Source organism: Anopheles coluzzii, chromosome 2 (assembly GCF_943734685.1).
Source record: "Anopheles coluzzii chromosome 2, AcolN3, whole genome shotgun sequence".
Lineage (NCBI taxonomy): Eukaryota > Metazoa > Arthropoda > Insecta > Diptera > Culicidae > Anopheles > Anopheles coluzzii.
In genome coordinates this window covers 35,820,279-35,838,469 of record NC_064670.1, presented here as the reverse complement: position 1 = coordinate 35,838,469, position 18,191 = coordinate 35,820,279, and the positions used below count along the sequence as shown (strand labels likewise).

Genomic DNA, 18,191 nt, shown 5'->3' with positions numbered 1-18,191 from the left:
CTGCACTAACCGGTAGACTAGTAAATTGATTTTAATATTTTCTACTTTGTTGTGCGGCTTTTGTGCAGCTTTGAGTACATTGTAAAGCTATGGTTCTAAGTAAAGCAATGAGCAATGAGCGTTCTGTTAGCTGAAACAATGACAGTATAGATAGCGGATGTTAAATAGCATACGCATAACAATGATAATTTATAAAAACCACCGTTATTTTTATATGTAAATATATTAAACAAATGGTACTTTGTTAGTATGTACCGTACTATACGAAACAATATAATTTACAATTTACAATAAAATAAAAATTAATGCTTGTTTCTGTTCAATCTGTTTACTCTAAGACGACGTTTCTTCATTTCTGGTAACAGGATATCTTTAAAACAAGTTTTTTTTTTAAATATCCGAGTCCCTAATCGGTATTTATTTATCGGTATTTAGGTGGATCGGAGCATCGTATAAATAGATGTTATTTCAAAAATCGATTAACCAAAAGTGTTTGATAATCTTTCTCGTTTGGCTGGCAGGACGTTTTAGGTAGGAAAATCAAAAAAAGCCTTCTCAGAAAATCTTCTGTTTATTTGAGTATCCGTAATGCATTTGAGTAGATGCAAAAATGCTTAAAACGGTTTTACTTTACAGTATACAGTATAGTACTTTACTTTACAGTACAGCGGTATAAAGCTTTTAGATCTGCAAAGAGTTTTTTATACTGGCAAAGGGTCAAATAGAGCATTGATCAGAAGCTCTAAATCAAATATTTGGTTTCTTATTATTTGTATGATTATTAGTAGCTCTTATACTAAATTAACTATTTTGTTTCTTATTTTTTAAATTATTAATAGTAGCACAAATACTATATAGTTTTATTTTAAAGGGAAAAGTAAACTTAACAGTGTAACCAACTCAGCGAAAGGAGTTTTCTACATGTACTTTGTTGTTTGCGTGTCAATTAATGCAGTAGTATAAATGATGATTTAAAAACTGAAGCACTAATGAACTAAAAACAAGCATATTCAAGATAGAGAAAGAAAGGACGTGACAGTTAATGAGTTATACCACAAAACGTTGCATAAATTTCACAACCTATGAACTTAATCATAGGCGATCTAAAAAATTAACGACCATAAAAACAAAAAGAAATACGGTCGAAGCCGTTCCTTTTGAATAAAAAAAGAAAAACTGAAATGACGAACGAAACACGTGATATTCTAAAGAATAAAATCAATTAATTAAAAAACTAAATAATTCAAGAACTAACGAACTAAGGAACTCACGAGCTAAGGAACTAAATAATATTTTTTTGCGAATTCATTATTTAAGAAAGTCTAAATTTTAAATTATTTCATATTAGGTTTGCCACCAATGGATCGAGCAAAAATATCTAGATATTGAGCTTATACGCTCAAAACACCTGTCAAACAGCTGCACCATCATTAATCTCCACCATTTATGACACAACAAAATGTGTCACGTGTAAACAAGGTGTCTGTTTCGCTTCTTCCAGCGTCACTCTCCCTAACCAGCGCCGATAAATCTCGTCCATTCAACCCCACCCGGCAAGAAGATGTTGACAATCATTTGTTTCTATTTCAATTTGAAGTCCTCTACAATGGCATGACATGGCATTTAACATGGGAAAACAAACGTCTCCCCAAACGGTCCGGCTTTTCCGCCCATCTGATCGTATCGGCCATCCCAGTCTCAAGTGGGTCTCCCTGCCGGGCACATTGAAGTGAACACACTCGCATATTCACATCCGACTGTAGTGCAATCAAAGCAAGTGGATGTACTCGATGTAAAAATTCTCCACTGCCCTGCAAATGACTGGCGTGCATGCTCAGATTGTGGGATTGTTCATTTGGATCAGAAATCGTCGAAGTGGCCTATCTCATTCCTGCCGACCCTATCGGCTCTCTATAGCCCTTGGTCAGCTATCAAACAACGCCGCTGCAAACATGCAAACGTACATGTCTAGACAACTCTTAAGCACTCTCTTCTTTGTAACACCCGGATCACACCCATGCCTGCCCATTCGCATTACGACCACGGTCATTTACGAAGTGTCACAAATCATACGGAACGATCAGAGTGGCAAGTTTTCCCGCTGTTCCGGCACAATCCATTCCCGCGATCAGCAACGTTAGCTTCTTGTCGCCCACGTAGCCAACCGCACCACTTGCTGTGGGCGGTGTTGTTTTTCTCGTTTATTTTTTCCTTTTCCTTGTACAAATTACTCTTGCATCCTTATCACGTCGGTCACGTTGTCCATTCGACTGCACTTCACCCTCGGCGCCACTCTTCGCCAACGCTTGCGCCAAGAGCACTCGGGTAGCACGGAGCCACCCATCTCTAGTGACCGTTGACCCACACCGAACCATTAGGATGGTGCTGTGGGGATTTAATGCTTTTACGTACTATACCTACCCGCCAGCGTAACGTTCGACAGCGATGACAAACTTACCGACTCGTAGTTTGCCTCACCGACCATGTACGAAACAACACGATCCCGCTGGATGCAAACGGATTCGGAGTGGTATGTTTGGGGCAGACAAAACTGTTCCAAACATTGTAACATGATGTTCGCGGCGACGTGTGACTACGTTGCCGGTTGAGATTTACACCGTGCACACGATCTGTGATGCTCTGGTCGGGCGTTCCTGGAAATGTTCTAAAGCATCACAGTCAAACGGCCGCACGCTAAGCAATGAGTGTTGTCATTGCAGCATTTGTTGGATGTTAGTTGTCATCGTAAAACGGGAGATGTCGAGAATTGTGTGTGATATAATTATACCGTGCGTTTGATAATCCATACTTTCAAACACTCGCTACTAACCCGAGCATACTAACATTTGTCATAAATGTGAGCACAACGTAAACTTTGTACAGTAATTAAAATTCGTGTTTACACCTTTCTGTTTGTTTTAAAGATTTTATTTAAAATTTTAAAACTATTAATCAAAACCCACTCAAACTTAAACGAAGCTTTTTAAAAACGCCTGCCACTATGCAATCTACACAGCACACCGACTACTTCGCTCCGAAAATTCATCATGCACCCGCATCCTTAATGGCGCGTCGCTTTTCAAGAACAATGTTTTTTTTAGACCGACAGTGATTGCACTTGCATGGTTGATGCAAAGCGTAAATCACACTTTGTTATAGCTTAATCTAATATATCCTAGCCAGGGCAGAACATACTGGCACTGCAAGCTACAGCCCCAAAGGCTAACTACAGCCATGAGCAGCTACGCTATGGCAAAAAGGGAGTGAGATAAATAAAACCCCGAGTGTCGTAACACTATGCGACGCAAATAAACAAACAAAACAGACAAAAAATCCTAACTATACTCCCTTGACATCACAGGATGGATGCACATTTTTGGCGTCGCTTCGTATCGGTTCCAAATCGCGACCGTATAACGGTCAACCTAAAGTGCTGTCCCTATCTTTGCTTCGCCACTTGTTAGCAGGGCAGGTAGCAGCAGTGGGCAGAGCAACAACAACAACAACAACCACAAAAAACCATCGGCAACAAACTTCAACGTAGTGGCCTATGGCTGCAAGCCTACCAGCAATGAAAACCATGGGCGAACGCTTTTATACGTTTGCTTCCGTTGCCATGCCACTCGCACACTTTACGCTAAACCGATAAAGACCGGGAATACGTCGACGATGCACTATGCAGGCATAAGCCTGCCAGTGACATCGCTAAGCTAAACCTGGCAGAAGGCTTAGAGCGACGTTCATGCGACAATAGGAAAAAAAAACACACACACACTCACTAAACTCACACATATCCATAGACAAGAAACACATACACCAAAAAAATCTTACATTTGTGCATCCTCGAGCATCCTACGAAAAAAGATTGGCACATATGCGCAGCTCGATTCGCTCAGTGACCCTGCAACGGTGGAAGCTTAATCGTTAAATTTTTTATCGTTTTTCACTATTTTTTTCATATTTTCAGTTCAACATTTTTCTTCATTCCAAGTGTCCAAGAATAACCGACGTAATTCATTTTGGGATCGAGAATTATTATTTTGAATATTTTATACACTGAAAATGTAGGTCTGCTTGGTTCGTAGTATAGTTGTTGAGCCGTATGACCTAACAGTTTTTTGTTAAACATTATCCTCATGCTATATTTTACATTTTTAGTTTGTCTACTACTGTCAAGACATCATCATGTGTTAAAAAAAGAAATATTTCATATCTTAGACACCATTAATAGGTTGGAGATACCGTGACCAACTAGTTCCATTGTTCCGCAACATTATAGAGGAACAAGAAAAAAGAGTTTAACTTAGTACTGCAATGTTTCAAAATGCAATTGAATTAATTAATACTCGTATTTCATCCATAATTTAGTCGAAACTGTGCATTAACGTGTGTCAATGGTTTAACCCACCAGACGTTCTCGACGGATAGTGCATTCTAACCTGCACTTGACATTTCAATTCAGTGGTATTTTGACAGTCGTCTTAGCGCCGACTAGCGCCCACCCCGAACTCGTCCGTGAGCTTGGAGGGTTGACTTTTGCTCCACTTCCTTTTTCCTTCCAAAGTTGTCATGTGATTGAGCGGAAAAATGCAATCCGTGTACGGAAATGGAAAATGAACGAACATAAAAATCGTCAGCTAAAAGCTCGACATTGAAGTGCACAGCAAACGGCTTCGCCTGGTGGCAATGTTATTTCGGAAATCTTTCCCACTACACACATACCCGCTGACTAGCACTCAAACCATTCGCTGTCAGGCAGGCAGGCACTTCATTAAATGCTTACTTTATGTTAGCGCGATCTTGTATGGAAGAACTTTAGAACATGGCGAGCCACACGGCAGCATCGGCAGTTATTTATATATCATCGCATTGTTTCATTCCATCCCGATGCAACGTGTGCGATAAGTGGCCTTTATATGCTTTGACAACTTTGGCTCCACGGAAATGCGGTGGTGAAAATTTTCCTACATTTACAGCCGAAACAAAAGCGGAGTTTTCGCTGGAAACCATTTGTATGGTTTGATTTATTCTTCGAGTTGATGTCAATAGAAATGAAAGATCTAGCTTATGGAGGCTAAAAATAAATCTTCATTGGCTTAAGCATTCGTGGAGACGCCGAGAGGAAACTGTTTTAAATTGTACACTCAAATGGAAAGAGTTTGATCAATGTTTAAGAAAGAAGTACAGTAAAAGTCCGTTTATCCGAGCTCATCCGAGGACTGCCCGTATATTCGATTAAAATGATTGATAGGTCCTAGTGGTTGGCTTACACTTACTTCAACACTTAAAAAAGTGTTATTTTACACATTGTGTGTATAGTTTTCCCAATGTTGCGTTCCATTTTAAAAAATTCTAATAATTTTTGTTTAATTTCAAGTTTGTTCAACAAATTACACCAAATTTGTCGTGAATTGTACTGTTTCATGTCATATTTATTTATATATTTCTTATTAAGATATCAAGCCTCCATAGCCTACATACACAATTACAACTAATGTCTTATAAACTATGGGTTTCCTAAAATTAGACATAATGCAGTCTCGTATGACACTTGTACATTTCGGGACACTAAAGGACAAGTCAATAAAATTTGAATATAAATTAAAATTTTTAGACATCAATAATAACGGATCCCTAGCAAAGAAAAGACGATAACGAAAATCAGTAATTAAAAATTGTGGAGTTCTTAAAGGCCTAATAGGGACATAAACATTTACATTGCTTAGCAATAGAGGTGCATCGATTCTTCCAGTTAACAATTTAAACATAAACATTCCTTGGGCAACCATTCTTCTATTTTCAAGAGTTTCAAGCCCAACAACTGACACCTCGTACGATAAGGTGGTAGCACGTCGACATGTCTCCACGGAAGCCGCTTAATAGCTACACGGGTAAATTTTCTCTGAATCCTCTCAAGCCTCTCAGTTCGAGTAACTTGCTCCGGAAACCAAGCATATGAAGCGTTCTCAATCAAAGGACGAACAAAGCAACAGTAAAGTGATTCTAAGCAGAGAGGGTCATGAAACATTTTGCTACTTCTAATTGTTTGTCCGAGAGTCCTGTTAGCCCTAGCAATAACGTCGTCAAATCGTTTGTCTAAATAAAGTTTCGTGTCTAATATAATGCCTAAGTCCTTAACTGTTTCAGATCGAGGCAATGAAGTGTCAGAAAGAACATAATACAAACATAAAGGAATTCTCGCACGAGTAAACGAAATAACCGAGCACTTACTGACGTTGAGTGACAAACAGTTTAAGGAACACCAAAGATAAAAAACAGAAGCCGAGCCCGAGCCTTAAAATCGGAGACAGTCATTTAAACTGCGCACAGGAAAGTATATCTTAAGGTCATCTGCATATAGTAGAACCGGGCACTCAGGTATAGCGTAAACAATGTCATTAATAAAGAGATTAAATAATAGAGGCCCTAAAATGCTGCCTTGAGGAACATCAGAGACCCTGCTAAATTCACTAGAGATGCAATCCCCAATTTTAACACGTACTGAACGACGCGATAGGTAGAAATTCAGTAACCTAACTATGCTGATATGAAAACCAAGCTTTAAAAGTTTCGCTCCATGATCATGATGTTATGGTCTGATAACTGTTTTTTTAAGTTTGCAGTTGCTGTCGATAGGACGAAATTAATATCTGCCTATCATGTCACCTTCGCATAACACTACCATTTTTGTACAGCCTGGGTAAACAGACAGCCTGATTGAAAGTACCCGAATAAACGGCGTTCGACAAATATGATGCTGGAAGTGTTTTCTCAAGGGTCACAGGTTGGAGTTCAACAATCAAAAGAAAAATAACCAAGCTCTCAAAGATGGATGTTAATCAGACTTCGTTTTCGAGAATCCGATGAAAATATGCATACCACTTTACAAAATGTTTTATAAAAAGAAATGAGTATCATAACCGTTTTCTCTAAATAACCCAACACACGATTCCAAACACAACAATAATTATTGCTTCAGTAAATCGTGCGTTTACGGGCTGCGAGTTTGATGGGCCGTAGCCCGAACCCGATAACTCAGCCCTTACATGCAATTAAGGGCCGGTGTAATTAATTCCATTACAGCTGAACAATAACGCGGTCAACTATTTTCGGGAAAGCTGCCTGCCCTGTTTATGCGATATGACATTGTCACTCAATCGCTCATCAATCCGTTTGAATACATATTCATATGTTGATACTTCCAGCGCTCCGCACGGCCGGTCATCAGCCCTTCCTTTGTTCCCTCAGCCAAGCGAAACAGCTGTCGTTTTTATGCAACTCCAACCCGGGTAGGCTACGGGTCTCACGCAGCCTATTCGGGCATTATCCGATCAAAATAAATTACGAATCTCCCAGCGTGACCTTTCCCTGTACCGCAACCGATCCGCAACCTCTACCGGGCCGCCCGGTTGTGGTTGCAGTTGCCGAACAGCCGACCGTCGATGCGCTGACCGGAAAATGATTTCCATATTTATTTCCTACCTCCCACTTCCTCCCACAGTCACTCTCTCTCCTCGCGCTCGCTCTCTCTCTCTCTCAATCGCTCTCTCTTTTCTTGTCCAAACGTTGCAATATCCCTTGCGTACTAAGCGCATCGACAAAAAAGCGATTCCTCTATTTGCTAAAACCACACCATTCTCGGGCGAAATTTTCCATTTCGGGATAAAGCTCCAATTGGGTGGCCGTGGACCGGACAAACAACGCACGGGCCGATGGGCAATGCCGTTGCCCAAACAGGACACTGGTTCACCAACCAATCCGCTTACATGATTAGTGCATATTTCGATACCTTGTTTACGTTTTGCGGTCCGTGGCTGATCACCGTACCGAATGTGCCGTACGCGTACGTCGAATGTGTGGCCACATCTCGGGCGGTTGGTTTGCTACTGCTGCACTTCGCCTGCTGGTGTCGTCGGTGAGTGGAATGTCTCGTCTGATTTGGAGGATTTCCCTGTTTGGAAGCTCGGGAAGTTCGGGTGTGCCGGGTGGCTTACCTATTACACGCCGGCCACGACGGAGAACAGGCACCGTTTCCAGCAAACTTCATCCCTCCGACATCAGCAACAAAACCCGAACGCACTGGCAATATCAATCAGTGCGCCTCGCGAGTTCATTAATTGCTGCCCAGCATAGCAGTTTACTCGGGTACGGCGGCATATGTGGTTGCGTTCGATTCCTCTATTCCCTAGCAGCGTTACCATCCATCAGAAAAGTGGGTCGCTTACAGGGGAAAAGTGGCCCCGCACAGAAACCACGATCGGTCGGTACTAAACAGCTGCAGCAAATTGCCCGTATGTCCTGGCACAATGAAGCGCTGCAGTCGATCTTACGCTAACCCCAATCCATTACAGCTTTGGGAATATATGTGTGTGAGAGAGGGAAATGAAACCGTGACAGCCACCAAACCAAGGCTGATTGGTACGGCGATCGGTGCAATGGATGAAAAATGCACTCCACCCTCTCTGTTTTATCTTCCGCAGAAGCTCTTACTATTCAACTGTATTTTTATTTATTTATTTTTTTAGAAATGCAGTACAGTGACCAAGTGTTCAAAACAAAGCAAAAACACGCTCCACATAAACTATTTCTTCAATTGCAACCACCGCACCATCGGTGAGTCAAACGAACGGATACCGAACCACCAAACCGTCAATGTGAAATCCGGCCATTGAGATTAATGATACGAAAGGCGATGAAAAATCACTCACTTCGTAGTTGAAAGTTTTCAAATTAATTTGATAGTTAAATTCCCTTTTCCACCGGCGCACGGGCCCAGCCCAATTCCACTTATCGATTGTGGAGCACAAAATAGAACAAAAAGGAGACGGTCTAGATGTATGTCTGTGTGCCTGTGTGTGCGTGTGTGATAGCTAGTGAAATAGGAACCTGCTTTAAAAGGCTCTCATTGCCATTGTCGACTAATTACGTTTGCTCCGAATCGAAAGCTGATTCCCATCGGCCCGTCATGCAACGGACGCATATATCAAAGCAACCGGGTAAACAACAGACACGGGACCGAACCATAACGGGGCGAAACCGTGTAAAAGCAGCCCATTGGAACCGCTCCTGATTGATACTTGTTCATGTGTGCATGTTTAACAATAAGATTCCACTAACGACGCATTTTTACGACGTGACGGTAATAACTTTTTTCCCTAAAATGAATTACGGGTATGAATAATTGGATTCGAATCAGATTCCGAATCAGAAATAACCGGATATTCGAATTCCGTGTAAAGCGTGTAAAGCAAACATATAAATGAAATACACACATCTTACGTTTTAGGGAGAAAACTATATCATCTCTCTATCATCTCTATTGTTTCTCTTTACTTAACTTGCAGAGCTTCTGGTAGTGGCGATTTAACACTCATGGCTTGCATGAGCTTTTGAGGAGTATTGATGAAAAATACAATCATACACATCGAACAATTCGAACCCTATTACAGCTATCATTATTCTAGGCAGACATTATTAACAGAAGTTCAGGGAATAGTTACTTGAATTAAAGATTTTAAAGACAATATAATGAAGCCTGTTTCTCATGTGTTCGTGTCTGCGCGTATAGAAATTTGCTCTAAAAATGTTTTAATAATAATACATTAACATTAATAATAATAATAATAGTAATAATAATAAATAACAAAATAAAAATAATAAGAATAATAATGATTATTATTAATATTATTACACGAATCAAAATAAGAACAATAGTAATTATAAAAATAAAATTAATAATAAATTAATAATAACAATAATTATTGTTATTATAATATTAATAATAATAATAGTAATAATAATGATATTCTAAAATTCAGTTCTTCCTTCCTTGAATACAATACTCAAATGTCTTTGTTGGTTACCATATTCCGTATGTTGAACCATTTGAATGATACAATACAGTATTATAATAAAACAAATCTACGACTTTTTCTTCGTCGGAACGAACACTACTTTAGTGGTAAGCATCAGCAATTATTTCCGATTTTCTTTCGCTAATATCATTTAATTCCATTGCAACCACAGACTCGACTACGAGCCAAAATACACATAATAAAGAACTGAGATGCAAATAAAAATGTTTAAAACGAAATCGAACCAATCTGGGTGGTGTAAATACAATCCAATGAAGTGGGATCTCATGTTCGCTAACCTACATCTGGATAGTGGCATTTCATCTATCACATAAAAAGTATGCAGTAGCTATCAATCGCAAGACCGTACATTCTCAGAATGGTTGTCCTTTTCTCACGCACCACGCAAAAGGTAAGATAGTTGAATTTACTATTCATCATACCTGTGACTATTTGATATTGCGAAGCATTGTACTCTGGTAAAGGTAGAGGAAGGAAAAACGAGTTGATTTTTATAATGTTACCTACCTTCAGAGCGTCAGAAGGCAAGAGAGCGTCACCCCACACCTACAACGGGAAGTTCATTTGCATCACTGCAAATGTCTTGCAACGGAAATGGGGTAGGACAAAAAAATGGATAGCCAATCGCACATCCGACACCTTACACCTTGGGAGCAAAGGTGTACCAGTGTATCCATCACGCGATGCACTTCCGCCATCAGCTGGTCCGAATCGTGTCTGCAAACGAAAGGCAACTCGGGCGATAGTAATATGCGATTGCGAGCAGTCGCCGCTATGGAAACTCGTGGATGAATATTTGACATCCTGCTCCCAAGCCCCAAGACGACATCCGGGCGCGTTTAAGAAGCATCCGATCGCTCGATCGCTTCCATTGGATCCGTTCGATTGTAAGGCGATGACAAAAGAGTTGCATTTGCACCGTACAATACCGTTTGCCCCGATAGAGACCAGACGAGAGATATATTACAAATGGTGTGCACACACACACACACTGCCGGATGGCACGCGGACTCCTCACAGCGCAGCGTGAAAAGCTATCTCGAGCGTACCTTGCAGCGTTTTCGTTTGAGCGCTCCTTTTTTCCTCTTTGTTTCCAGTTTAGGTAGCTGTACTGTGACATGATGTTTCAATATTTACACTACGATGGTTCAAAAAGTGATCCAATTGCAATCGGCACGTCCCTTGCGGATAAAGAGTGGAGGGCATGGGACATAGGGGATCCATTCGCTTCCAAACGACCGGACACATCCGTGTCATATGCGCTGGTGCGATAATGCAAAAACCAGCATGCAAAACAAAACCGGATTGCCCAGTAACCGAGTGCAAAAAGGAACCCTTCACGCAAAACGGCATTACGGCTACGGTTGGACGGTTGGTCGAGCAGTTTGCAGCAACTTGACACGAAAACTTTCGACACAAATTACAGTGCGCACGTACGGTTCTGGTGCCAGATGTGTGCGCGGCGCTGTCCTCACGGCGAGTCGTGTTTCGTCTTTTCCGAAAGGTGGTTATTTATTGGTGCATTTCTAAATTAATAGTTACAAAACGCAAGCCCCTTCCCCCCCCCCCCCCCCAGGTCATTGTCTGCCCTCTGGCCACCCGTTGCTACTGCAGCAACCCATCAGTGTTCGGGGTGTTCGATTCGGTTCCGGCGCACTGGCAGATACTAATTTCGTTCGACGGACCGTCCCGGGTGCGGCTACATTGAGCAGACGTCACGATCGAGAACGGGAAAAAGGATCGTGTGGCACGAGAGGCAAGACTCGAAGGCCAGTCAGTGGCGCGGAGCGCCGTATCAAGGTCAACGTATTTGCTTGCATCTGAAGGGCACCAAACACCAGAGACAGGACACTGATTTATAGAATTTAATTAGTTTTTGTTTAGCCCCATTGCACGCCGGGAAGGCGGGCAGCGGGATTAGAGGAAAGTTTTGTATATTTTTTTGTTGTTTTGTTTTAATGGTAAAGGCCACTCGCTGTCTCGCTCTCTGTCTCTCCTTGCAGCCTAGCTCGCTCTGCCGCTCTTTAACTGCAAGCCAGTGAATTTAATGTCTTTTTAATTGGTTGCAATGTCAGCTTCGAAATTGTTTTCCAACGCCGCCAATGTGTTGTCCACAAAAATCATCAACACACAGCACACTCAACAGACACGGACCGATGCTCAACGCAACCACACAACGGAACGGAGTGCTGCTGTCCACTGCTGGCTGGCTGTGTTGCTGAGCTGGCGGTAGAGGGGTAGAGGGATGGGAGCATAGTGAAGGTTAGCACATTTGACTGGGAAAAAGTTTCACAATACTTCCTGCTAAAACTTTTTCCCCCACCGGAACGTAAATCAGACTACTGGCTGGGTAGTTTATTTCGCCTTTATCTAAGGGCACTGCGAGGAACGCAATGATCGAACACAGCGGCATGATGCGGAAGGGAAGGAGGCGATGTGAGATAGAAAATAAATGAATAGAAAAACGGGAATAAATCCCATTCCCGTGTTTTCCGTATCAAGTGGATTTATTTTTTTTGTTCTGCCGATATATGCAGATGGACCCATTGTAATGGATTTTGTGAAGTTTTCCGGCAGCGCTTTTTGTTTGTGCCCACCATTGGTGCACATGGTGAAAAGGTCAACCGATTACTTGCACTCGAGATGAATGCTACGAGCTGCTGCTGCTGCTGCTGCTGCTATTGTCACTGACCAAAAACCGGATTTTGTGTATGGCGCGGTGTTACGGAATTTGTTTGCATGCTGAGTGTGGTTATTTTTTTATTACACTTTGCTGAAAACTAATCTATACATTCAACCAAACAAACCACTCCCTTTGTGGCAGGTTTATTGGTGTGTTTTTTTATGAAAAGCAAAATTCAGTAGATGTTTGATTTGATTGACAGTATGCAACAATGCACAGTTTTTAAGTAATTATTTCAATATAGTAATTGATGTACAATTACCCGCTAGCTCTATGTGAATAATTATTTTACATTAATTTAATACCTTATCACGCTTTGCTGCTATTAATTGCTCTAGTGACATGTTTCGTAAGTTCAATTTTTAGATTTAAGGATAAAATTAAGCTTACGGTATTGGTTTCTCTCCGCTATATGACAAGTACTGGGCGTCTCCATGTCTACATGCTAACCGCTTCAAGCGATTTACAAAAGAAAATGTTTTCTTTATAAGCTAAAGGTATACAACGTTCTTTGCGTATGAGCTAAAGCAACTCTCCTGCCCCGTTTTCGAAGGCAATCTGAACACAAACAATCCGGTACAAAGCGGACTTGTTTGAAAAACAAAATATTAATTAATCCGTTTAAATTGAAACTTTACATCACAACATCCACCGCAAAAAAAAAACAACCCTTGCGCCTTGGTCTTGGCTTCGCCATCGCTTAACGGCCGACAGACGTGAGCTTGCCGTCAACGCGAGATTGCTTTCCGACAATGCGGGAACAGCGGGAACACACGATGGTCAACCCGCGCAGACAGGCAGGCTCGCCCCTTTTATCGATCGATCAATATTTACTTCAGGTGCGCCTCGTACGCGGAAGCAAGAAATCGTGCGATGGAAACCAATTAGAAAAGTGCATATATTGCTTCGATTTCCGAACAACGATCGTGAAACGTCCAGCGCGGGCATCGCCTGTTTTGTTCCCTGTCTTCACGCTGCGCTACACAACAATGCAGCGGTTAAAATAGCGCACAAAAACAATTGAAGCGCACCGTTGGGGGTACTACAGCGCACAGCAATGGGGCGAACTGCAATGTTTAAGATCACGCTGCAAAAAAAAAATTGAATGGTAAAAACAAACTGCAATTGTGCATCAAAATTCTAGGGCTACCAGCACGTACCATCGATAAAAGCCGTTTCTGTACGTGTGGAGAACATGGGATATTGGGAGGTATTCGAAAAGTTTCAAAAGATTACAATTGTTCCTTGCTTTCTAATTGATTTGGTTGGTGATTGGCCATCCCAGGAAGCGATATTGTCGGCTGAATTAAACTGCAATGTTCACCAACTATTGAAATTCAATCATCGATGACAATTGTTTAATTTACATTCCAAGCATTTTGTTTACAGATTACAATCCATTATTACAATTTTGAAAATTTTCGACGTATTGCATCCCTTTTTCGGTCAAACATTCTTAGCAATTACATATAGCAATAGCAAACAAAACTTGTAAGGTACTTACGCACGAAGATGTTGCTCATCAGGGTTGCGGGCAGACAGAACACTATCACCAGCACGTCCGCGACCGCCAGGTTCACGATGAAGAAGTTCGTAACCGTCCGCATACGCGGTGCCCGAAAGACGACCGCGATCACGAAACTGTTCCCGACCAGCCCGACGATGAAGACGATAAAGTACGCGACACAGTAGACGGCGGTCATCGTGTAGGAGTGCCGGTAGAACAGTTCATACTCCTCGAACGGGCCGGCCGTGTCGTTGCCTACCGCTACATTCGGACTCTGGAATGAGAAAAGCAGCGAGCGGACCAGATTAGCGAGTAAATCCGTCACGTAGCAAGCGGAAGTGACAGGTGGACAAACACACACACACACACACATGTATAAATACACAGCGCAAAGCTAAAATTAGATTTCTCCGAAATCCTGTGCATCGAAAACCGGCACCGAAGCTTTGCTTCTTTGGAGCATCCGGGAAATGGGGAAATGAAGCTGAGCCGGAAAAGCCGGTTTTGGAGCAATCCCATAAATCATTTACTGTCCGATTTTCTTGTCCCATTGCAGCCCGCCATCCCTCTCGTTATTTCAAGTTTATTTTTCATCATTTTTAAGCGAGTTATCCGGTTTTACACTGACACACACAGATACATAGTTTTACATCGACACAGACTGCCACAAGCAAGCATATAGGAACGGTTCCATTTTTACCGGATTTTGTTCCACATTAGCAGAGTCTACTTTTAGCAGTGACCAAGTAGAATAAATCCTTGCGCACACACACACACATACACACTCGAGACACACAGCGCCCCCTCGCCATGGTACCTTCCGATGATCCGTACGGCTGGCAGTATTGAAAAGTAAACTTTGTGCCACATTTTAAGTCTGGAACAGAGCGCCGTCTCCATCCCTTCCCCGGAGGGAATACCCCAAGCAAGAGTCTCTGCAACGAGTCGCATCCGAATCGAGACGAAACTCCGGAAACCGGTATCGCGCTCCTTTCGTACGCTGCACACTGTTGATGGATTAAAAGCGGCAACTCCAGTCCCGTGATCATGAGCCATATCATGCCAGCGCCAGACGAAAACGATGACGAGCGGCAGCGGGTTCGGTGCAGCGGGCCAGCGGAAGTGCAACTTACAATTTCACAGCCAAGGTCACCGAACGACGCGGCTGGCAAATTCAGAGATTATAAAAGTCCATTTGGGCTACCCCGTCCCCACCCGAGGACCATCGGCGGTGGCAGGGCAGGGAACTGTCCTCGCAGCGCGGGGAAAAAGTCGTTCCGAAACTGGGAATTCACGATGAGCAGCTTCTTAGTTCGTTATATTTCTGCTACACATACATCAATGTGAACGCCCAGAGAGAACGGAATGATGAAACCGAAACAGCAGTGCCTTCAGGCGAAAAAAATATTCTTTGATTTGAACACGCGAGCCTCGAGCCTGCGCGGGGGGAAAACCGGCGGAAAGAAAAACAAGAATGCAAGAGAGAGAGAGAGAAAGAAAGAGGAAAAAAGACGAGTTGAAAACTTTACAGCTTTACACATCACACAGATCATTCCGCCGAAAGTACCGAGCGGTCGATGGTAAACAGTGCAGCCGAAGGCGGGCCACGGTGGCAGAAAGCTCAGATTGAAGCGGAAACTTTGCGCCCGTCCAAATTTCACTCGTTACATCGTTGCAGTCGTTGGTAGTTGCTTAATGATCGGTCTATGGTCAGGTTACTGGTTGCAGAACTTGAGCTTCGGTTGAAAGAAAATGCATACGAAATGCGCGGCGGGTATCAATCATTCCTTGAATTCGGGTTCGTTTCCGTAAAATGCGATGCAAAGAAGGACGGATTAGCGATAGCTGCCGTTCATGGAAATATCGATTATTTTATACAGCTCCGAAAACTGTTGAAAAATTGATTATTGCATACTGTACTTGTTCAAGTGCGGTCCCGCGGTACAGTCGTCAACTTGAACGACTCAATAACATGCCCGTCATGGGTTCAAGTCCAGAATGGACCGTCCCACCAGAGCAAGGATTTGACTACCCGGCTGCGTGGTAATGAATTAAGTCTCGAAAGCCTGTATAGGCCGGCATTTCCACGCAGGACGTTGCGCCAAATAGAAGAAAAACATGTTCAAGGTAACATCAGTTTGTGGAGATCAATTTTATTCATGTGAGGCTACATCAAGATTAACATCAATACTAAAAAGTATAAGCATACTAAAATCATTAGATAATAACAACATCTGTTTTAGTGTCTGCTTTGTAGACAAATTTCTGAATTTGAACCACACGTTTTTTTATCGGTTCAAATCTTAGATGGATTGAGATTACCTGTAGGATGGAACCCTGCAATACGTCAAACCCTAATTGGCCAATCAGTAATGTAATGTGAACCAGAAATGATTAGGTTGAAACAAGACCCTTTTGGGTAAACTTCAAATAAGACCCTTTTTTGAAAACTATTCCTGATGTTCCTGTTCCGGTCGACTATGTAATGGAAGGTAGTAACATCCTGACTATATTGAAGCAAAGGTGTTCTTAGTTATCTATACGATACAGAGCTTGTGAACCGTTTTTGAACAACTTGTTGGAACAATATCTATTTGAAACAATTAAAAGTTGCACCTTGATAGATGGACAATAACAACTAGACGCATGCTGTTAGTATTATCAATATATTACCTTTTGAATCTATCAACTATAATTTGTTATAAGCAAACATTATTTAAAATCGAAAACATGAAACGGATAGAAGAAATCATTATTAATCAATCAGTAATGTAGCAAAGAAATGTATGAAACAGTAAAACAATTAGTTTATTTATTATTTATTGTTCAGTAAGGATGTAGGGCTAGTGGAGATTTCCTTCCACAAAATATCACCTTATCCCGCGTGTAGTCGGTGAAGTTAAGCAATTAGTTAATCAACAATAAATTATTAAAGCGTTAAGCAAAATAAAATATTTCAATAGAGTAACCTTACAAAAATCTTCTTACAAAACTGCCTTGGAAACAAAAAAAAAACTACCATAACCCTATTTCTTTTAACCAGGTTCTGCTCCACCTGTTTTAGCTCTACAAAATAACATTAACTTTATGTTTGCTTCGTTTGCCCTTTGTTCCATGTTCCTGCTTTTACGTCATTTTGCGTCCCGCGTCCCAGTCCGCCGCACAGCATAACTAATTGGCACATTTTTACGGGCGTCGTGCGGGATATAATGGCTATAAAGTCGGGGTTGCAATCTACCAGCTCGACCAAATGCAACAACGAGTCAGATCGCCCTCCATTTACTGCAACTCACTGTGTCAAACAACAATTAGATACTATCTAACAGCTTTCCCATTAGCTTACGCAAGGCGAAACACTTTATTCTCCACAGCCTGACACTGAGAAGAATACATGTGCGTGAGGAAGGGGCGAAAGTTGGAGCAGGAGACGAGATAAAAAGGTTAAAATTATGACACTATCGTTCAACCGTTCTGCACAGCACTGCCATCTACTGTGCGATTGCTCTATCGATCCATGGATCAAGATCGCCCAAAGGGCAGTAAATGCGTTGGCCTGGCAACAGCAACACACCAACACCGACACCAACGCCAGCTTAAACCTCACACCTTATCGCGAACGGACGATCTCTAGCAACGGGGGAGCTATTTTGTTTTGCAATTGCTTCGAGCCCGATTACAGATCGATTCCGATTTACTTCAGAAAAAGCACCAAAGCAACATACATCCCAACAGGCAAACTTCCTCCGGCTGCCCTACCCCGCGATTCGAAAACAAACGACCTTACGTATGAATTGCATCGCCCGTCGGATGCACATTCAAAATAAAGATCGATAAACGTGCCAAAGTACTACTTTGAGCAGTGTTTGATTCACATTAGATATTCGCTGCAGGCGAAACTCCACCAGGCAGCAAAAACCTTCGCAAGCGTTTGGCCGTACCGCCCGGGAAAGGAATTCCGACTCATCTGCCAGGCAGACGGATGCCGGTGTGGGCGGCACAGTACACCACGTAATAGTGTGCTCCGCAGTGCGAATGATACCGCATAAATTTTGCATAATTCTCCCATCAATCCCATCCCCGTGCCAAGTTGGCACGAAAGCACTCTTCCTCGCCGTCTCCTCGATCC

The 18,191-nt window shown here is 42.2% G+C and overlaps 1 protein-coding gene across 1 annotated transcript in view; it reads right to left on the bottom strand.

Annotated features, from left to right (window-relative positions):
* Positions 1 to 18,191, bottom strand: part of LOC120950824 (neuropeptide SIFamide receptor-like) — a 99,580-nt gene that overhangs the window by 70,781 nt on the left and 10,608 nt on the right. Inside the window, exon 2 of the mRNA XM_040369173.2 lies at positions 14,063 to 14,339. Within this exon, the coding sequence (XP_040225107.2) occupies positions 14,063 to 14,339 (277 nt within the window). The remainder of the gene's footprint in view (positions 1 to 14,062; positions 14,340 to 18,191) is intronic.